Below are 22,499 nucleotides of genomic sequence, written 5' to 3' on the forward strand. Positions count from 1 at the left end.
TGTTCTTAATCGCCCTTGAGTAGGAATGGGTACCGAATTCGGTAGTTTTTAAGGTACCGACCGAGCACCGATTCACTTCATTTGAAACGGTGCCTCGTTTTGGTACCCGTCCTTCATAACGAGAACTTGCCAAGACAGCTGCGCATGCACAAGAGCGTTATGTCGTCGGCCGCTGTGAGCGAGTTGTAAACAGAGCAGCATGGTAGAAATAACGCACGCTAAAGCTTGGGTCCACTTCACTAAATGTGATGGGTAACTGGGTGATGAAACCAGCGACAACGATCTAAGTGAGACATCCTCATCTTAATCTGCTCCGGTAGGTAAATAAAATGTTTAAGGTAACGGTAGCTTGATATGTTAGCCTCCGTTTCGCTAATGGTGCGTTCGCTTTCTCCTCGGAACTCCAAATTACCGACTAGAAGACCATGAATGCGCTCTAAAGTTTGGCTTCACTTTACTAAAAGCGACGGGTGACTGGGTGAAGATAAAACCAGCGACAATGATCTAAGTGTGAGGCATCATCGTTTTAATCTGCTCCAGCAGATAAACTGTTTAAGATAACGTTAGCTCTATATGTTAGCTTCCATTGCCACCGTTGTTATCAGCTGATGGTGCGTTCGCTTTCTCCTCGGAAATTCTAGCTTCCCAGTAGGAAAAATCAAATGAAAAGAGACGGCAAAAGGAATGAAGATACACAGTAAATTTAGTTCACAGTAAAGATGTTTGCTTCAGTTTAATTATCAGCTTATAAAGCTACAAGGACAATGTTAAAATACAAACAGTTGAATGTTATTTATCGTGATATTTAACAAATATGGTTATATATTGAGAAAAATATATATTTAATTATAAAAGAGAATTAAAATATAAAACACTCAAAAGTGTCGAAAATTGGTACCGTTAAGTACCGGTATCGATTCCTAGGTACCGGGAATTAGTACCGAATCGATTCAAATGTCAAAGGTACCCATCCCTACCCTTGAGCGTTGTTTTTCATACAGATTAAACATTTTCTGCAATAGTCATTTGCAAAAGTAGAAAAATGAATAGTGTGGAATGTACTATTGATTAACTGAGCCATCCCCCCCTTCGAGACATGAGATACATGACTCATAAGAACAGCAGTGGGAAACAAAGACTTGGGTAAAATAGGTTTGTTATTTACATGCAACACATCATCACTATTTACAGGTTTAAATCTAAGCCAGGTCCGCTGTTCCTGATCAGGAACAGAAGTCTGTGTCTCACGGAGGATGTCATAAGAAAGTGTTTCGGAGCAGTAACATGAAGCTCCAAAGGTGAGAAGCATGAAGGCTGCAGCCGTAGCTGCTTTATCTGCAAAATTATTGCCTCTCGTAGTGTCGGAGTCATCTGTTTGATGTGCAGGGCATTTGCACAGAGATAACTTGCATGGGAGTTGCACAGCATCCAGAAGCTCCAAGATCCTTGAAGCGTGAGTCAGCTGTTTACCAGTGGAGGTGACCATGCCTCTGTTTTTCCAAATCTGGGCAAAGTGGTGCACTGAAGAGTGAACATACTATCAGTGAAAATGTTTATGTCTTGTCCTGAGTGAAGCTGGCAGGCTCTAGTCACAGCTGCTAATTCAGCCACCTGGGCAGAGCAATGAGAGGGCAATGGTTTAGCTTCAATGACTGATGTCTGAATGGTCACTGCATAACCAACTAAGTTTTTTCGAGACGCATCTTTTTTAGCTGAACCATCAACATAAAGAGAGATATAGTCAGGCTGAGGAGTGTCTAAAACAAGGCTGCCAACTCGAACGCACTGAGCGTGAGACACACGCATTTGACCCTCTTCACACGCTCTCACGCCACACCCCTGTGGAAAGCTAAAACCATCAAAATACGCCAATTTTCCAACCCATCTAGTTAAGAGATGGCAAAAAAAACGTCGCGAAAACTCTCCCAGAACGCCGTATTTGACGCCGTTCTTAACGGTCCTTGTAGAACGCCCGTAAAATACGACGTTTTTTCCGGACATTGAAAGCCGTTTTTTTACGTCACCCTAATCCCAGACGCGTTCCCTGTGTGGGTGGCATAAAAAACGGCGTTTGGTACGGACATTGAACGCCGCTTATTTCGCCGCTCTATGACACAAAACGCCGCTTTTATCGCCACTTTGTGACAGTTTTCACGCGTTTAAAATTCAACTTTACTCTCATTTATGCAGAGCCCTCTCCATGGGTTTCTCATCCACTTAATTTAAACTCCAGTGACCCAATGAAAGAAGAGGAGGTTGAGGCAGCACTAAGGCCGGGGACACACTGGCCGCGGAAGCGCCGCGAAAATGGGACCGCCTTCATTCGGCGCCCTTGTTAAGCTATTCTATAGACCACATGGGCCGCCGAAGCGCCGCGAATCGCCTCGCGCCGGCGCGCGCCGGCGCTCCAGCCCGCGCCGTGCAGCGATCATTTCGGCGTCGGCTCTATTTTTTTCGCGAGCCGCGGGTGAATCGCGTCAATTCTGGCAGGAAGTCAAACCTAGACATAAGAGGCAGGCCGGTAAAGTTACCAAAATAAAACATTTCAAAATAAAAATTCCGCAAAAGTCAAATGTGTTCGTAATCAGACACTGCAGAAAAACCACACGAACACACACACACACATCGAGCTTGTGTGCGTGTGTGACCACGTGAAGGGGTGTGTGGTTTTGGGTGTCTTTTCACCGGAGCAAACAGGACAGAGAGGCAGAAAGTCTGAGGCAAGCAGTTAGGATGGATGACTTTAAATTATTTATGGAAGTTGAGAAACACAAGGAGCTGTACGACCCCCGAAAAACAATGTTATTTACGTACCCATTTAGGAAGAAACTGCTAGGATATAGCTGCAGAATTGGAGCGGGTTCCAAGAGATTCAACTGGCAGAAACATAGGTTCACACACACACACACACACACACACACACACACACACACACACACACACACACACACACCGTGTGTCTACGTTCAAGGAAAATATTTATTTATAAAATTATTTCACACACACGTACGCGCGCGCGCACACAAACACTCAAACGTAAAGGAAAAGAGCTGAGAAAAGGCAGAGAGGAAATGGAGGACACCAAGTGTTTAAAAGAAAAACTACAGCTGAGCCGAGGCGCGCCTCGACTGGGGCGCGTCTGATCTGAACTGAGGAGCGGCGAGCAGCGGCCGAATTTCGTGAGCGATTCGCTTCTCGGCGCTTCGCGGCGCTTCCGCGGCCAGTGTGTCCCCGGCGTAATTCTCTATATAAAAGTGTTTCAGAAAAAAATCACTAATGCGATAACAAACTATGTCTTAAACGTTCAAATTTGAAGTACAAAATCATCGCAAGTTGTAAAAATATAAATCTGTCTTTACCTGAACCATCATTTCCATCTGTTGCAACACGCATGCGAGTTCTCGTCTTCGTACATGCACGCGTGTTTTGTACATAGGGGTGTGTTTGGCCGGGGGCTGTGTTTTGTACATGGGGCGTGTTTGGCCGGGGCTGCGTCTGCAGCTAGGTATTATTGGCTGTGTTCGAGATGAGCCAGCTCTGCGCAGATTCGATCACCGGTGATCGGCGCGTAGTGCATGCCGGTTAGATTTGTGTCCAACTTGACGCCGACTTGCTCTGACATCATGCATACGTAGGCAACGATATACTCGTGAGATCAAGGCGGCCGCAGATTTTGGAGCAAGGCATTGCAGTTGCTCTCCACCGGCTGCAAAACCTAGGGGATGATGGGAAACGCCTGGCTCTCACCTGATCTAAGATCTGATTGGTTCATATTTTGATCCAAACATCCGGTGGTAGAACATGAAATGTTAGTTGGTCACATGTATTCTGTAAATCATGTAACGTTGATGATGACAACTATATAGGCCATAAAGAGGAATATGTTTTGTGTTCTTTTGTCACATTTCCTATGAGCACACTAAACCTACAGCTGATAACCTTTACTTATTATTACAGTCATGTCTTCATATACAATATATGATATCCAGAAGCACATGAGGATGTGTTTCAGCTGCTAACAGGCACCATAATTACAATTGAAAATTAAACAAGTATGAACTCTTAACGCGATATCTTCATCCATCGTCACCCGTGAGCTACACATGTAGGGAAATCTGTCCGACTTAAACGCCGGCTTTCAGCCACTCCCCCTGCTGCTTCCGTCTGCTCGCGTCTGTTTTCCAGGTGAGGCGCAGCTCAACTCGAACACGGCCATTGCCTCTATAACCAGGTTACTGGTACGGAAGCCTGGAAAGGCCAAAATTCCTCAAACGTTTTTCCCCCTACTGGCTGATATGAATTAATATAATACAATAGAGTAAATTATATTAGTCCCACAGTGGGGACATCCACTCATTACAGCAGCACACACACTTAGAGACACAGATTACAGTAAAACTGACTGCAGCCATGTTTGATAACTTCAATAACTTCATGCTGATGACCACATGAACATAATCCTGTGTTTAATGGATGCAAGTACATCATGAAGTTAGCTTAACATGATAGATTGTTTTTCTTGGAAGGAAATAATAACGGTTAATGTTATGAATGACATGATATTGCCCACCCCTAGATGGCATTTAAAAATAATTACATTAATTACCATTTAAAGTTCCTGTGTGACATTTGTGACATGTAGCTGTAACTCTTTACTGCAGATAGATAGATAGATAGATAGACAGACAGACAGACAGACAGACAGACAGACAGACAGACAGACAGACAGACAGACAGACAGACAGACAGATAGATAGATAGATAGATAGATAGATAGACAGACAGACAGACAGACAGACAGACAGATAGATAGATAGATAGTGTTCTCCATCCATGTCAGTAGGTAAAAGTGAAGCTGGGTTCAGGCTTCCACAGCGCACTATTTCAATATGTGACTACGACAACGATGTAGAGACAACGCCTTCATGTGCCTCTCTGCTGCATCCACAGAGAGAAAAAAGTCTTTGGAGTAGTCAGGCAAGGATAGAACAACATTTGTTTGTAGAAGTTTTTTTTTTACTCCACAAAAGCCTTTTCTGCCTCAGGAGTCCAACTGATTTAGTCATATAGAGCTAGGTCTTTGCCATAAATGATAATCTGAAGTGGCGACACCACGAGTGCATAATCAGGTATCCAGGTTCTGCAAAAGTTGCAGAGACCCAAAAATGACATCATTTGTTTCTTTGTTACAGGTTTAGCTGCGTCTTGAATAGCAGTTTTCCGAGTATCTAAATAAGCTTTTCCTTCACCGGAAAGAGTGTGACCAAGATACGTCACTGAAGGTCTCCACAACTGCAATTTTGAGAGTGAAACCTTGTGGCCTTGTTCATAGAGGTGTTGCAAGACCTGTAATGTGCTTTCTTTACAGTGAGCTTGTGTGTCAGATGTGATCAGTATGTCATCTACATAAAGTATCATCTGAGTGTGTGCAGGAGGTACACAGCTGGACATGGGATGCCCTGAGTGCTTGTGTGTATTCATGTGGACTGTTAGCATACCCCTGAACTAACCTTGTGAATGTGAATTTTTTCCCTTTAAACATGAAACCGAACCAATGTCAAGAGTCTTATGTAAAGGTACTGAGAAAATGCGTTACTTAGATCAATAACTGAACCATTGTTTGTCTGGGGTAATTTGGCTCAGAACTGGAGGACTTGAATGATCAGTTACAGACTTTAAGGCAGAGAGGAAAATTATCTCAGCCTGACCCAAACAAAGTCTTGTTATCCGAATCTGACGCCATGGCAGCCTTCAAGATGCCAACAACAAACCCCCACGAAGGAATGCAGACAGATGCTGTGAACCCCCCCCCTCGGATTGGTGGACTTCAGCCTAGCGAGGTCATCAACCTGCAGGTGTCAATGTGCTTTGCGCTCCTCCCAAGATCTCCCTCCCACATGTGACTACAGTGGCTGAGCGCCATACAGGGCTGCTTCCGCTTGGGAAACAGGATCCCAGCCCCCCCGCCTCCCTATCGGAGTCTCATGTTGTGACTGTTGATGTTCGTGCTTATATGTTTGAGGCAGTTTTTTTTTTTTTTTTTGCATAGCAAAGCTAAGCCCTGCCGGGAGTAACTCTGGTATGCCTTTTTTTCCCTCCCCCAATTTATCCTCATGTAATTCCCTTTTCATCTAAATGAAATGAGCGCCGTTCTGGCTGCTCTCGTGGACTGCCTGTATCTGTTTTGTCTACATGTGTGTGTGTGTGTGTAACCTTGGTCAGGCTGTGCTGCGGAGTCAAGTTCCTATGCTCTGGGTCGCTGGAGCGCTGGCAATAAAGCTTTTTCTGATTCTGATTCTGAACTGTGTGTGGGTTGGGCACATCAGATGCCACTCGGACTATTGACTGGTTCACGAGTCTCAGGTCCTGTACGAGCCTCCACTCATTCCTGCCGCTTTTCTTAACAGGAAAGATAGGAGTATTACATGTTGACTCAGGAGAAAGTCTGATGATTCCTGGCTCAAACATGCTTAGAATTACTGGCATTATACCGTCTTCAGCCTCTTTGCTGATTGGATACTGCCTTATTAGTGGTCTGTAGTTTGATTTTGCATGCACTTGAACAGGTAAACAATCCTTAATCCTACATCCGTAGGACCTTTGGACCATAAGTCAGAAGGAATATTTTCAAGTTCAGGAAAGTCCTCCAAAACTGTTGCATACAGGAACGTATCGACGTCTCATTCATGCAGGTGTGTTTGGGAAGAAACCTTCAACTTCCAGCCTAGTGTAAATCTACATGTACCAGATAGTGAACTGCTCTTCCAGCCATCAGAGTCATCATTATCAAGGTCTGTGTCCATCGCACAAGCAAGGACATGACCCAAGCTTTTCCAAGGGCGGTTTTGTTCTTTCAGTATAGATAAATGTGCGGGTGTGACGTGGGAGAGATTGCGTTGTTCCGGAGACAAGATAACCGAACAAACAGCATTCCCGGTTGGTGTGACATACAAGTGCTGGAGGGTGATAGAAGAATCTCTCTTCTTGTGGAACTTAGTGTCATAGGTCATGTCAGGTCCAGGTTCTTTTTTGTATCTTGAGTGTAACATGGAACTCCTCAGATGGCATAAGATGAGATATTCCAAAACAGTCATAATTCTTCTCTTTTGATTTGTCAAATGCCAGCTTAGTTAACTCTTTAGCTACAGAGGTGGATGTGAGGTCCAGAGACCACCAATAGCGGGGTGGTCCATCACCCTTTAAGACAAATATGTCTTGTGTGTCAGGTGGGTTTATTTCAGAAGTCATGCCCTTAGGTGTGCAGACAATTGAAATACCAGTTTTTACCATGAGATCCCTACCAAGAAGATTGACAGGGCAGGTAGGATCAATTAGAAGGGCTACTTGTGCTTCCCTTCACATTACTTTGTGTTAAACATTTACTGGATTTGTTAATTTGTGCTGTTTTGCATGGCCAGCTGCAGTTTTTATGAGAATCTTGTCAGATGAGAAAGCAGCTTCAGGGGGAGTTGATGTAAGAACCGTTCTGCAGGCCCCTGTGCCACATAAACAACTATAAGGCTTTCCATTAAACAAGATAACGCGTGTGGGAGCCTTGGAGAAATCCGACCATTTTTTGAGTGCAGCAAAAATGTCAACGGTCATGTCATCTTCACCTCCTCCCTCAGTTACAATGTCATCTGGCTTTGGAACTGTATCCCATGTCAGCCTCTGAGTCTAGCCATGCCTGAAACCCAGGATAACGATTATTAACACTGTTTGGGTTATCAATAATCTTGTCATCCGTGACATTTGATGAGTTGTGCATGCAGTTACGGCTTAGATGTCCCTTCTTGTGGCAGATCCAGCAACTAATATCTCTGCCATTATAGAATCCTCTACCTTTGCCTCTGGGCCTAGGATTTTTTCTGCCTCTTGATGCATAACGTGACTGATATCCTGCCTATGCTACTGTGTCATCTGAGCTAAGGAATATGTTGTTTGTACTGGTCGAGGTCATGTTTTTCGTAGCGTGTGTAGCTTTCTCCACTGTGTCTGCAACAAACCTCGGTCTGTGGACCCAATATTTCTCTACAAATGTATGAACTGGGGGAAGCAAACCGTCCAAAAATGGCTTTTTTAATTCCTGCTGATAAGCTTCTCTCTCGTCAGCATTAAAAGGGATGCCTGAATTGTATTTGAACACAGGTTCCAACCTGCTTAGAAAATCTGACGGGGTTTTATCAGGTTTCTGCTTAACTTCACTAATTTTACAATAATCAGCTGTTTTTCTGAAAGCTGTCTTTAACCTGTCTAGTAAACAGTGTTGGGCAAGTTACTTCAAAACTGTAATGAATTATTTATTACTTGTTACCCTCATTTTAAAGTAATTCATTACATTACAATATTACTGATTTTAAAATGTAAGGCATTGCACTACTTTTCCATTACTTTAAGTTACTTTCACCAAAACAACTTCAGTATGAATCTGGTCTTGTGACGCTCAGTGAGCTCATGACATATGTGGAAGGTGATGTGGTGTCTGAGCTAGGATTGCTGTTAAAAACAGTCAGATATAATAACAGTGCTTTAAAATAATTGTTTATTAAATAAAAGCAACAACAATCTGTGCTCTCAGCACTCTGCCATCTTATATTAATTGAGCAGGGAGTGAGGTGGTGGGGGCTCCAAGCCTATAAATGCCTTGGTCCTCAAATTCCTTGATACGGCCCTGGATGTGGGACTGACTTCTGGGGTGATCTGATTCTATCACTAGTATAAATATTAAATGCTTATATATTATTGCTTTTCACTGGTAAAAATGTGTATTGAGGATAAATCTACCTACTCTTTTTCTTTTCAAGCACTTTGTTTTGTTTTCTTCATTTTATTTGAATAATTTCCTGCCCTTTCTCTCACTAACCTTCCTGCATGCTGCATGTTTTCTCCGTCTTCCAGAAAAACTGTTTCCTAGATTTCCTAGTTTCTAACTAATCAGCCAAAGGGATCTACCCAATGCAAAAAAAAAAAAAAAAAGCTTAATATGCGCTGCGCTCCAGCAGCAATGAGTTGAAATTACTGGGGCACAGATAATGAACTCAGCTGAAAAGTACATGAAGTACCAGAGATATGGGCTGATATAAACGATCGCAAACAAATTACTTTGTTTTGGTGGAGCGATTTTGTGAATATAACAGCGGCCGTGCGCAGGATGCAGCTGGAGTATTTGAGCCATTACTGCTGCGTCCTTTCTGCTCATAGAATGCCTGCAAAGCTGAGTCCATAAATGACGTAATATATGTGGATACTGGATCTTTTTTCAGGCTTCCCGCAATTTGAATTTTTAGGAAACCCACATCTTGATTCTGGGTTTAAAAATGCATTGTAATTACCGCGTTACTGACAATTGTACCGAGTAAATATTACCATTTTCTTTCCCTGTAATGCCTTACATTACCACATTACAGCAAAAAGCAATGCATTACAGTAATTAATTACATTTGTACCGCGTTACTCCCAACACTGCTAGTAAACCATCTAGTTGTTGTCACGACGTGCTGCGGAGTGGAGCGGAGGAAAGGCGAGGATCCAGACCGGGGAGGAAACAGGCAGGCAGGTAGGAACGATTAACAAGGGTTTATTAAGCACGCTGGACAATGATACAATGACACCACAAGGAACACAGAACAGCAGGGGTTTAAATACATGAGGAACGGGAGCTATGGTGATTGGGAAACAAGAGGCAGGTGGGAGCAATTAACGGAGACACAGACTACAACCTAGGAGAAGACAGGACAGGGTGTGACAGTACCCCCCCCTCAAAGGGCGGATCCCAGACGCCCACAGGAACCAGGAGCAGGGCGGGGGGAGGGGGACCCGGAGGGAGGGATCAGAGGACGATGGAGAGGCGGCAGGGAACGGCAGAGTCCGGGGGCCGGCGCCTGCGGCAGATGAGGCGACGGGCCCTTGGAGGCCGGCGCCTGCGTCAGAAGAGGAGGCGACGGGCCCTTGGAGGCTGGCGCCTGCGGCAGATGAGGAGGCGACGGGCCCTTGGAGGCTACGGGCCCTTGGAGGCCGGCGCCTGCTGCAGAAGAGGAGGCGACGGGCCTCTGGAGGCCGGCGCCTGCGGCAGAGGAGGAGACGAGGACGAACTCTTGAGGACCTACATCTATGATAGAGGAGCTCTGCAGGCTGGACCGGCAACAAAGTCTCTGCAGGCTGGACCGGCGATAAAGTCCCTGCAGGCTGGACCGGCGACAAAGTCCCTGCAGGCTGGGCCGGCGACAAAGTCACTGCAGGGTGGGCCGGCGTTGCCCTCAAAACCACCATCGGAACCGGAGACCGTGGAGACGCCGGGCTGGACGGAGCGTCGGCCTCTTGAGTGCAAAGAGCATCCCCAGACGAGGTGACGTCATCGGACAAGCCGACTTCAGAGGACGAGGCGGCGACGTCATCAGACGAGCCGACTTCAGAGGACGAGGCGGCGACGTCATCGGACGAGCCGGCGACGTCATCGGACGAGCGGACTTCAGAGGAGGAGGCGGCGGCGACGTCATCGGACGAGCCGTCTTCAGAGGAGGAGGCGGCGGCGTCATCGGACGAGCCGTCTTCAGAGGAGGAGGTGGCGGCGTCATCGGACGAGCCGACTTCAGAGGAGGAGGCGGCGGCGTCATCAGACGAGCCGACTTCAGAGGAGGAGGCGGCGGCGTCATCAGACGAGCCGACTTCAGAGGAGGAGGCGGCGACGTCATCAGACGAGCCGACTTCAGAGGAGGAGGCGGCGACGTCATCAGACGAGCCGACTTCAGAGGAGGAGGCGGCGACGTCATCAGACGAGCCGACTTCAGATGAGGAGGCGGCGACGTCATCAGACGAGCCGACTTCGGGGACATCATCAGAGGAGGCGGCGACGTCATCAGACGAGCCGACTTCGGAGACGTCATCAGAGGAGGCGGCAACGTCATCAGACGAGCCGACTTCGGAGACGTCATCAGAGGTGGCGGCGACATCAGAGGTGGCGGCGACGTCATCAGACGAGCCGACTGCGGGGACGGCATCAGAGGAGATGACTGCGGGGACGTCATCAGAGGAGACGACTGCGGGGACGTCATCAGAGGAGACGACTTCAGAAGGAGAAGGGGCGTCGACTTCAGAACGGGAAGGGGCGTCGACTTCAGAACGGGAAGGGGCGTCGACTTCAGAACAGGAAGGGGCGTCGACTTCAGAACAGGAAGGGGCGTCGACTTCAGAACAGGAAGGGGCGTCGACCACCATCGACTTCTGATCCAGGGGCGTCGGCTTCTGGTCCTTCGATTTTCGGACCGTCGACCTCTGGACCGCTGGCCTCTGGACCGGAACCGGAACCGTCTGCTTCTGGCCCGGAGGAGTCGGCTTCTGGTCCCTCGACTTCTGGACCACCGAGTTTTGGACCGGATCCGGCTCCATCTGCTTCCCGGTCGGTACCCTCCGTCTCTCGGCCCGCTCCGTTGGCTTATGGGCCGGTGCCGTCTGCTTCTGGGCCGGTGGCAGAGCCGCTGCTAGGAAGGCTTGGAGCGTTGAGGAGAGGTGGGAGGTCAGCTCGTCCAGCTGTAGCTCCCTGAGGCTGAGCGTCCAACGGAGCTGGGCCAGCTCAGCCCGCTGACCGGCGAGCTCCACTGGGGGAACCCCGTGCTCGCTCCTCTGGCCCTGGGACGAGGAGGATAGGGCGTCCAGGTGAGACTCCTTGCGGCTGAGGAGCTCGCGGAACCGGCCGAGCTCCGCCCGTTGCTCCATCAGCCGGGCCGCGATTGCTGCTCCTTCCTCTGCAACCGACGGAGGCTCCGGTTCGGCAGGAGACGGGACTGGTGGTCTGGTCGTGTCCGAACTGCCGCACCGGGCACGGCCAGCGGCGGGCTCGAAACTCCCTCCCGAAGCGCTGGGCTGTGGTGGCTTCCGGCGTCTCTCCCCACACCGTGGACCGACTCCGGGGGAACAGATCGCCAGCTTCGTGCCCTCATAGCTGGAGCGATCTGGCAGCGGCTCCCGGTCCAAACATGCCTCCGGTTCCGAGAGGACAGGGAGGAACGCTGCGGCCGAAGGTCGGCGACGCCGGCGGCGGCGAGGCGGAGCTGGGGCAGAAGGAGATGGAGAAGCTGGCCGGTGGTCGGACGTGAGCCACTGGAGCAGGTTCTCCCAGGGCAGAATCTCCCGGCTGGATCCATCAACGGGTTCGGGTGGTGTCATTCTGTCACGACGTGCTGCGGAATGGAGCGGAGGAAAGGCGAGGATCCAGACCGGGGAGGAAACAGGCAGGCAGGTAGGAACAATTAACAAGGGTTTATTAAGCACGCTGGACAATGAAACAATGACACCACAAGGAACACAGAACAGCAGGGGTTTAAATACATGAGGAACGGGAGCTATGGTGATTGGGAAACAAGAGGCAGGTGGGAGCAATTAACGGAGACACAGACTACAACCTAGGAGAAGACAGGACAGGGTGTGACAGTTGTGTAGTGAGATCTGCAGATCCAGCAGGTAATGGTTTCCCTTGTGCATCAACACCTGTATAACTTCCTGCTACCCTGCCCCAACGGTGCCCTAAAGCAGTTTGGACAACTTTCATGATTTCTAGACCCTTTAGACCAAAGCTGTTTCTCAACTCGTGTAAATCAGAGCAGAATTGTTCAACATCATTATTATATGGGGTCAAACCTTTGGCTGCCTGCTCTGTATCAGTCTTGAGTCCAAGGTCGATAAACAGATATTGTCGGATGATTGTCCTCTCCTACACCGAATCTGGGGTTAGCTACTTCAACCAGAGGGTAAATCCCTGCCGATGAAGTATCGTCTTTAATTTGGTCAGTGCTTAATTCTTCATCTTTATTTCTAGTTACATAACCTTCAGGCCTCAACTGTTTTGCCTACAAGGTCCTGAGCTCAGCAGCTGTTGTTTTTGGTCGTGTGACAGCAGGCACGTGCAGAGGGGGGGGGGGGGTTGCTTGAGACCCTGCCCCTTTTGTCCGAAGTGCCCAAAGTGCCCTTTTTCCGGTCGTTCGTCAGATTTTACCATACAAAACTGTTATACTGTGATACAAATCGGGCACGAGGACCATGTGGAGGCAGCCGCCTCAAGCTGAAGGCTATTTTCCCTTAGACCCGCCTACAAGCTCACTGATTGGCTCTGCCGCATCATACTAACGTGTGATCGGTTGTCCTTACTGTCGCTCTACCTTGTAGCCATGGAGACGACAGACCGGTGTTTTCCCTGCGGACAGGAGTCTGCGTTCATCTAACTGTAAGTTTTTTTTCTGCCTGCTTCACGTCAGCTGGATAGATTTTAATATCAGAGCTTTTGTTTACGTGCGTTTGAGTCCGTGGTTAGTGTGTGTGGAGCAGAGTCAGGTACCTGCATGTCTGGGACAGAAAATGAGACATGAGAGAGACTTCTCCTGAAGTGTTGAAGAAACTCACAAAGAATCACGGATGTTTCTCACTCTAGATTCTCCGGGTCATAACTTCTGAATTACTAATCGAATAAGAATAATTCAAACGGTTGCTAAAAATACATAAAACCAGCTTTCCAACGAGGTATCACATGATGTAATTCATGTTACTCCAAAAATCGCTATTAGAGGGAAACCAGCTTTGCAGCGTCACTGAAAGAAACGGAGCGAACCGCGAAGGGAGAGCAGAGAACCGAAAGGAGGAGACAGTCTGATCATCTGCAACAGCAGCTTTTATAAAGTTACGGAAACGTCACAAATAAAACCCACCTGGTTGGTGTAGCGTTGTGGTTTTATGCTCTTTTATGAAAGAGGAACCATGCTACGTATTAATTCGGAATATTAATTTTTAATAAATCAATAACCAAATTTTATATTGTTCATAAGACTCAAAGGTTGTTTTCATCGATAAACTGCCGATAATATCTGAGTGTTTGTGTTTCAGTTCAATGAGGAAACCAGTTTGACGATTAAAAGTTTTAATTCTTCAAGTTAAACTAATGATTTTGAAAATTGACAAACAGGAAATAACAATCACATTGGCAACTTTGTGGGACAATATATAACAGTTGATATGCTGTTCTTGCTCAAATAGACCTTGTTACAAGTCATCCTCCCAAACTAGCTGACTCTTTAATAAACACTACGTCTCAGGGTTGACTTGTACTTCTATTTGTGCGTGAGCGTGAATCCAGTCTGAGCTTACACCTCTGTGAGCTAATCAGCGATCATCTTTACCTAGATTTAGACTCTGGCAAACTTACTTTAGCAGCACAAAGGAAGACTCTTGTTATAACTTCACCACAACTCAGTCACCTGCAGCTTATGCTATGCCCAGGCTAAAGACTTTAAGTTTAAATGTAAACCTCTTGGAGTGGGATAAAAAGTAACCAGCGCCTCACCTTCTCAGCTGTTACACGACACGACTGGAGACCCCAGGCTGGAAATTCCGTTTAAAGCCCCTTATATGAAGGAGCAAATATTTTATTTTATATGATGAAGTAAAAATATTCCAGATTTCCCGACGCAGCGGGTCAGATCACTCAACCGTTACAGTTGTCCTCCGAACTCTTCCCCAACACCCAAAAAGCCTGAGAGACAAAAAGCCCCTGCCCCCGGAGCCATCACACTTTTATTCTCTCTCACTCTCTCCTCTGGCCCCCCTTCCGTCTCCATGGCAACCCCTGCCTCGGAAGCATTCTCTGGCCTTGGGTCTTCTCCCAGCCCCCTCCGGTATCAGCCAGATGGGCGGGGGTCTTCCCTCCTCCTTCTTCCTTCTTCAGCTCAGATCAAAGGAAGTCAAACATAAGCATCTCTATTCGTGTCCCTGAAGTTCTTATCACATCCTGGGCTACACCATAAAAAGTCGATACAAGGTTAAACTACAACATAAATTTGTCATGGATAGCAGATTAGTTGAAACACACACATCATTTATGGCAGCATGAGATCAGGAGTCAAATCACCACACACAGACCTCTAGCTGAACCCTGAAGCCTGGTTTCACTAACATACAGATTTGAGATGTAATCCAGAACTGCTATTATATAATAAGACAGGTCTGGAGGAATCGAAAATCTTTATTCAACACCCCCCTTGAAACCAGGCTTCGTGAAATGGCATAAACTGCGGAAAATACTGCATATTCAAATTTCCTGGATACAAGCAAACATGTGGATTTATTGCATTCATCACTGGTGGCACCATGGCCTGGACAGACGGAGCGGCCTGAAGCTGCTGACGCAGATCGAACTCCGGAGGGCTCACTTCCTGCATCGGAACGTCCACCTTGGCAGGCGATGGTTGCATCCTGACCACACGCCTTGGTTCTTCGCACTCCTGCACGTAGTCGTTGTGGGGTGTACTGATCCAGCACCAATCTACGTCGCCTTCTCTGAAAAGTGAGAGTTGACAGGGCAAGCGCGTCTGGCCCCGCGACACATCGCGCCTGACACAATCAAAATGCTTAACTAGAGTCGAGCGTGTAATTCTCTGAAGAATCTTCTCCCTCCTCGCCACTCGAGTCCCTTTATGACTGGTACCATCAGAGACCAACACAATACGTTCCCAAACATGTGCGTTCCACGGTCCATTCGGGTTTATCCTTACAGGTTTACCATCCACCAGCCCGTAAAGTGAAACTCTCTTGGGTGGCATCACCCCAAGCCGACGTTGCTTGTTCACCAGCGGCTTCTGTCCACTGGGTGGCAGCACCAGCATCTCCTGAGAGTCTGGGCCAGACAATAGATCCTCTGATTTATCAACCTAAAAACACACACAGAGAGACTAAACAGACCTTGGTTCTGGTACCAGTCATGCATGACCTTTATGACCCCACTAGGGGTCAGCGGCACCCTACCATCATCTGTGATCATGAGGTCAGGCCTTTCTCACAGAATGCAGCCAGACACTTCTTCAGCATTAATTCTGTTAGTACAACACATTCATATAATGATATCAAACATACCACTAATAGGTATGTAAAAATCCTAGAGACCTAAAATGCAGGTCACAGGTCTTCACTGCTTCCCGCAGGAATTACACAAGTTACAGCATGCAAATTAGTAACCACAATGAATAAGTGGGCCTTTCCATCCTGATCAGATAACAGGATGTACCAATCATTCTCTCATCATGCATTAAGCAGAAGTTATCACATCAACATTCCAAGAGTCCTCAGTTAGGCCTCTTGTGCATCTAATATTAGCATATCTCGCCGGTAAGATTAACCCAATAGAGACAGTCTTACCGAGGTAATCAGCACATCCTCATCTGCTTCCTCAAATACCTCACGTGGAGATTCTGCACGGGCCATGATTCCTTGAGAATTTTCTCTACAAGGGAGATGCTACCTGCGTGCAGCTCTGTTCCTCAGTGCCCGGCGTCCACGTGGTCCCAATCTAATTGACTCAGGAGGCCCTTCCTCCTGCCATCGGGGCTGATTAGCAGATCTCCTGCTGCAGCTGGCAAAACACTTCAAAAGATGCATGAGTTTAACACAAACAGATAACATCACCAGGACCCCTCCTACGATCACAGGGACCTTGGCGTAAACCCATAATTCAGAGATTACCAGAGAGGCAACACCCACTGCCCCCTGGGCGACTACCTTAACGGCCTCTCTGATACCTAAGGTTAATCCTTGGCCAATAATTTTAAAACCCTTCTGGACAAATTGCCAATCAGACATCCTAGCTCTTTCACTCAACCAACATGTGCCTGTCCGATTGGGAAAATGAAAGGAACCAGAACAGTTCTGCTCCCAACGACCCCCACCAACAGGAATCCATGCTTGAAAGGGCCATATACCCAAGTCGCTCCTGTATTCAACAGCATCTATGTCCTCCTGACAAAAACAAGCCTTGGGGCCTTTCGAGTTGGCAAAGTAACCCCATCCTACTCCTAATGATGGGAAATTCTCTGAGTCCCAGACGACGTAAGCGCTCCAATTTGAGTGCCACCAGTGGGGGTAACCGTGAGGGTCAACAAAGCCGCCCAGTTCATAAGGATTATACACATTTTTCCCATTTTTAACAGCAATCTTCGTAGCGGGCTGGGCCAAAGTCCTGAAGCACGCATCAGACCTACACCACCTGGTTAACAGAGAATTTCGCACCCAATGTGCTTCCCTGAATCGTAAAGCTTGTTCGCGATACGCATAATCATACTCCAAGTCTCGCAGCTCTCCAGTATAATGCCCCCATGTCATATTCATAAACCGAAACTTTGAATAAGCTGGGGTGGAGTACAAATCATCTAGATGCGGACCTTGAGATCGGACCATAGTCAGTTCTATTAAACTGCCATGTTTCTCCATCCTCACGAACGGAGGAGTCATATTTACACCTTTTTTCACATTTACATCTTTAATCGTTGGGACTGTAGCTGGGTTCAACAACGCCAGTAAATTAGCCATCCAAAAGATTGTAGAGCCGAGTCTCTCTTTAGGCCTGCATTCTAACACCCCTTCTGTCAGATTGGTAGCCCACCATTGTCCAAAAAGGACATCGTACTCTGTCACTCGCCCTGGCTTATCGAACCCGTTTGGGGCAAAATGTCCCATTAAGCCATGAACATCCTCCGTCCACATTTCATATGACACATTCAGAGCCCATCTCTTCGATGTGCTATTCACAAGCCATGCATCATGACTCGTTTTCGGAATCATACCAGGAAAAGGACCTCGTACATGTCCACCTAAGGACATTAACTCCCATATATAATTATTCCACCATGTTCTGGGGTATTTTGGGTCACTAGTTAACTTCTTAATACATCTCCACACGCTGTCCGCCTCTCCTTTGTCCCAGGCCAGACGTGGGATGATCATAAAATATTCTGTCATTCCATCTATCAGGCTCCTGTTCAGCACATGCGGAGCATGAATGAAGTTTAATTTAACTCCCTTTGGGGTTACATGCAATGTCATGGGTAACAGTTGTTTTCCCTTTCCTAAAGGGATCATTTTGTAAGCTGAAAAAGCTTTAGTTCTGTCCAACCAAATACTCTGTGGACTAGGAAGCCTGTGGCCTTTCGTCTGCGCCTTAGCAGCACGCGTCTGCCTCCTCAAGTGAGGGGTCACAGCCGTGTCTGCGTCTTGTGGAGCAATCAGCTGCGACATGGGGGGTAGGGAACCCCCCTCCATTGCCCAGCTATCATTCCCAGCTGCAGTTCCATTCGGGAACGCAAGGAGTCTGAATATCATGCAATCAGAAACCTTATCAAAACCAGTTATATATTCTCCCCAGACAGTTAGTACCCCAAAATGGTAGATTTTAGTAATACATTCCACAGGTTGTACATCAACTGTGAAATCCCACACTTTAAGCTTTCCTTCCTCCCATCCTAACAGCCCATAAGTAGAATTATGGCTGTCGGTGACATTATTAAGCTGCTCTAACCACATCAGCCAGCCGGTAGATGTGGGTCTACAGGCCTCGCCTGGATCAGGGATTGGACAGCCCTGTGTAACAGCCTTACAATATTCCATCCACTGAGTGGCATTAAAGTTCTCCTCATGAGGAGTCAAGCACGACACTCTAGGCAGGTCTAGGGTTCCTGGTCGCTTGTGAACCCACCCTTTAACCACAGCCGTGGTCTTGAGTGTTACAACTCGTGAAACAGGCATTGAGATAAAAGATATCGCTACCACACAGATTAATAAGCCGATACAACATAAGATACCTCCTCTCCAACTCTCCCAGCAAGTCTTATCAGGAGGTCGTGTGAGGAGCCGATCTAGCTCCTCCTCCTCCCACTCTCCGCAGGAATCCATGAATCTCTGTTGCCTGTAGAGACGAGGAGAATTAGGCAGAGAGCTTCATCATACACATTTTTCTCAATTCACCTGTGGCCTTGGCGCAGCCACGGTGTCCCTTGTAAATAGCCCGGGGGTCTCCGCGTGCCGATCCCACTCCAAGTTTACTGCTATTAAAACACCATCACTCTTCTTGAGTGAGTCTCTCCAAACATCCAGCTTCCTCCAGCCTTTTTCTGTTTTAACTAATACTTGCGTCTGACTTCTGGTTATTGACAAGTCATTACATGTTGGTACAGTAGCTGAGGTGTACCAATCCTTATCTGTTGTCTCATGACGAACCTGTCTCCTTTCCCACTCGTCAGTGGTTATAGGAAACTTGCCTCGCCTGTCTCTCCAACACAGCTGTGGTTCAGTAGCTTCCCACAGCACCTTTCCCCAAGGTGAGAAAGTTTCACTCAAACTCCCTCCCTTTCTAGTACACACTATCTCTTTAAAGCAATTCTCCCAATATGCCTGGGAGCATGTCAAGCCTGACAGGTGACTCATCTCAGGAACCAGCAACACCACCGGGTAAATTCGCACCCCACATGAACTGGAACAACTGGAGAGTCTTCCTTTGTCCACTCTGCAACATTTTCTAGATTCATCAACACTATGATGATCCAAACGACCAATTCTTGTTTTGCCTGCTTTACTCATCCAACAATCTGCACACCACGCCACTTTCATCACACCATGTAATTCCACAGCATTTGTGGGTGAAGGATTTTTTCTCAGAACTTTGTCTTTAAGAAATCTCGGGCCTTCCCATTTTATCTCAGCAACTTCATTGCCACAGTTTGCGCATGTACCAGGTCTGTAAACTGACCAGCTGAAGCACTCCTCATCACAACTTTGCCCTTGTACTTTACCTAATGTAATCCCCCCTGAGCTTGATGCACTCAGCAGCCATATTGGGGATGCAATTCCACCTTCATTTAGTGGGACCCACTTCTTTACAGTCTCCAAGCCAAACTGTTTTTTGGTTAGGGGTTGCACATCTGATTGTGTTCCCTTCATGGTTCCCCTCAATCTTTTCAACTTTTCCATCCTGGGGTCTTTTATGCAGGAAGCTTCTCTCTTGTTCTCTCTGTGGAGAGACAGAGGGTGTGTCTTTAGCAGTTTCTTGTCTTAAAGGCTGTTCTAATAGAGCCTTATTAATAGCCAGAACTGCTCCTGGAGAATCCCATTCCTTCAAGTTCAAGGTTTTTATCGCTTCTTTAACGGTGCGAACTGCTCTCTCAGCCACTCCATTTGTGTGTGGCTTGTAAGGAATGGACCACTGGATTATCAGTCCTTCATTCTCCAGTAGCTCCAGAACAACTTTATTTTTGAAATGTGGTGCATTATCCATCCTGATAGCTTTTATTTGTGGATAACACACCAGGATTCTCGCTAGGCAATCTGCAATCCTTCCTGCTGTCATATTGGGCAAAGGGAACATACCCCCTATACTCTCCCCCCTGTTCCCTTTGACCACCAGGAAATACTTATTGCCCCTTCGTGTTCTCTTTAGCTCTCCAATGTCACAAGAGACAGAGGTCAAACCTTCTGGACCAATACGGTCGCCAATCACTTTCTCTGTGGGTTGTTTACCCAGCTCTAAGCATAGAGCGCAGTGTGATTTAACATCTCTCAGCACAGAGTCCAAATGGGGGATGCAAACTGCATTCTGCAAGCACCACTTCTTCAGCCTCTGAGAGCCAGGGTGCCCCAAAGTTTCATGCAGCTTCTCCACCAGGTCGTAGTCAGATTCTGTACTGTCATGCAAAACCAATCTCACCCTTCTGGTCTGCACTAGCCTGTCCACCTCAGCATTTCCTCTGGCAGCAGAGGTGTCACTCAGTGTGTGGGCCGGCTGGTGTCGAACCTGGAAGTTACCTTTTCTCAGCGCACATGATGTACCCATAGCTTCTAATACAGCTGTGAGCTCTGCTTTCTGAGCAGAACCTGCAATTCTCCCATTTCTCTGAGAGGTCCTCTTGTTATTTACATATTTAATCCATGCCCAGAATGCCATAACATCATTCTGTGTTTTTCTGTGTCTCTGTGCTCAAAAGCACAGTGACTGTTTTTACAAAGTTCAATGACCTCACTCACTCTCCTCTGTGAGCACACGGTCATTATTCATCAGTCTCCCCCCCCCCTTGCTTCTAAGCCCTCGCTTTAAGGCCTGGAGAGACTGCATTCTTTCTGACAGCTTTGGTATATTTTCACCATAAAACCCCAGCTTTCCAGCACTCCTTCAAGCTGTAGCAGGGTTTTTTGGCAGCGTGATGTTTTCAAAAACTTTCACATCTACCTTTCTCCCTTCAGGAGTGTATTGATATCCCAGAAACTTTATATTTCAGATCAACAAGTAACTCGTTCCAATCCTCCACCCCCCTGCCCATTGGATTCTGAGGCACACACGGGGGAGGGGTAGCTTGAATTACATATAGCTCTCCTTTGCACAATCCACAATCATCCTTGATTTTTTGGCAAAGTTAATAGTTTTCATCTCCCGTCTGAGAAGGGCTTTCTTTTTCTAATCAATCAAAGCTCCCTGAACAATCCTGTCCATTTCTTTATCCACATCTACAACAGCTCCTCTCACCCCCACCTGAAAATCATGATCTGGCACAAGGCTTGCTGGATGAGTAAAATCAGACAGATTATTTTGCACAAGCTCCACCAAGTCTGAAATGCACAACCAACTAGCATATTTCGGCGCAGGCATGCATAAAGCGGGCATTTTATCATTGAACGCGGGTTGAAAATCAATATCTGACCCATCTGCTAGACGTGCTGAGCGTAACTCACTAACCTCTGTTAGAAAACATCGCTCCCACTCCAGCTGGGTCGTCACGAGCCCACAAGCTCTCAATATCAGCCATCCTCTCACCGCGTTCTTCCTCCCTCGCTTACTGCAGCCATCCCTAAATTTTCCCTCAGTTACACGAGTATCTTTACTCATAAAGATCACCTCGCATCAAAATCGTTGTCCTTTAAAGGCAGGGTGTGCGTGCACACACACCAGCAGCAACCTAGCTGTTCTGCCCCGGATTACGTCCACGAGGTCAGGAATTGCAACCTGCGACTTCATTCTATTTTGTGAGAATCTTTTACGAGGCCACTCACTTTCCTGCGTGTGAGAATTCTGCTAAGAGGTTCTCACAAAACCCCTTTGCGCCGTGTGCACCTGGTGGAGAGAAACGCACTTCTACGGAACCGATCCAACCGGACCAGTGCGTTCCAACACACTTCCAGCTACTGGACTTCAGAATCTAAACTCATAGGCTCCCTAAGCGGCCCCCTTCGGCCAATATAGCCGGCTCCTTAGGGACAAATTGGCCGCCCTTGCGGACAATTTTCCCAGTTCCGGACTTTCTAAGCTCACAACAGGTTGTTTACTCAACTGCGAAATCACAGCCCCACGTTATTGGGCGCCATGTTACAAGTCATCCTCCCAAACTAGCTGACTCTTTAATAAACACTACGTCTCAGGGTTGACTTGTACTTCTATTTGTGCGTGAGCGTGAATCCAGTCTGAGCTTACACCTCTGTGAGCTAATCAGCGATCATCTTTACCTAGATTTAGACTCTGGCAAACTTACTTTAGCAGCACAAAGGAAGACTCTTGTTATAACTTCACCACAACTCAGTCACCTGCAGCTTATGCTATGCCCAGGCTAAAGACTTTAAGTTTAAATGTAAACCTCTTGGAGTGGGATAAAAAGTAACCAGCGCCTCACCTTCTCAGCTGTTACACGACACGACTGGAGACCCCAGGCTGG

General features: G+C 47.2%; 2 protein-coding genes across 3 annotated transcripts in view; one reads left to right on the forward strand and one right to left on the reverse strand.

Moving 5' to 3' along the window:
• Positions 1–13,132: 13,132 nt before the first annotated feature.
• The window catches only part of LOC139063608 (oocyte zinc finger protein XlCOF6-like), a 173,689-nt gene continuing 164,322 nt past the window's right edge, over positions 13,133–22,499 (forward strand). Inside the window, exon 1 of the mRNA XM_070545981.1 lies at positions 13,133–13,216. The gene's annotated coding sequence lies outside the window, so the exon portion shown is untranslated. The remainder of the gene's footprint in view (positions 13,217–22,499) is intronic.
• On the reverse strand, positions 14,372–22,462 carry LOC139063618 (uncharacterized). Of its 2 annotated transcripts, none has more exons than XM_070546003.1 (2): positions 21,530–22,462; positions 14,372–15,689 (listed from the first exon to the last, which is right to left on the reverse strand). In XM_070546003.1, the coding sequence occupies exons 1-2, from the start codon at positions 21,677–21,679 to the stop codon at positions 15,009–15,011; spliced, it is 831 nt and encodes a 276-aa protein (XP_070402104.1). In that variant the 5' UTR covers positions 21,680–22,462; the 3' UTR covers positions 14,372–15,008. The 2 variants fall into 2 exon arrangements, with proteins under 2 accessions (XP_070402104.1, XP_070402105.1); XM_070546004.1 differs by lacking the exon at positions 21,530–22,462 and adding an exon at positions 15,784–15,916.

Source organism: Nothobranchius furzeri, chromosome 17 (genome assembly GCF_043380555.1).
Source record: "Nothobranchius furzeri strain GRZ-AD chromosome 17, NfurGRZ-RIMD1, whole genome shotgun sequence".
NCBI lineage: Eukaryota > Metazoa > Chordata > Actinopteri > Cyprinodontiformes > Nothobranchiidae > Nothobranchius > Nothobranchius furzeri.

Bases quoted from the DNA above. Each gene is read 5' to 3' on its own strand.
- LOC139063618 (XM_070546003.1), bottom strand. From the start codon at position 21,679: ATGAGTAAAGATACTCGTGTAACTGAGGGAAAATTTAGGGATGGCTGC. The intron at 15,690-21,529 runs GTTAGTGAGTTA...GTGTGTTTTTAG, and splicing joins AGCGATGTTTTCTAACAGAG to GTTGATAAATCAGAGGATCT.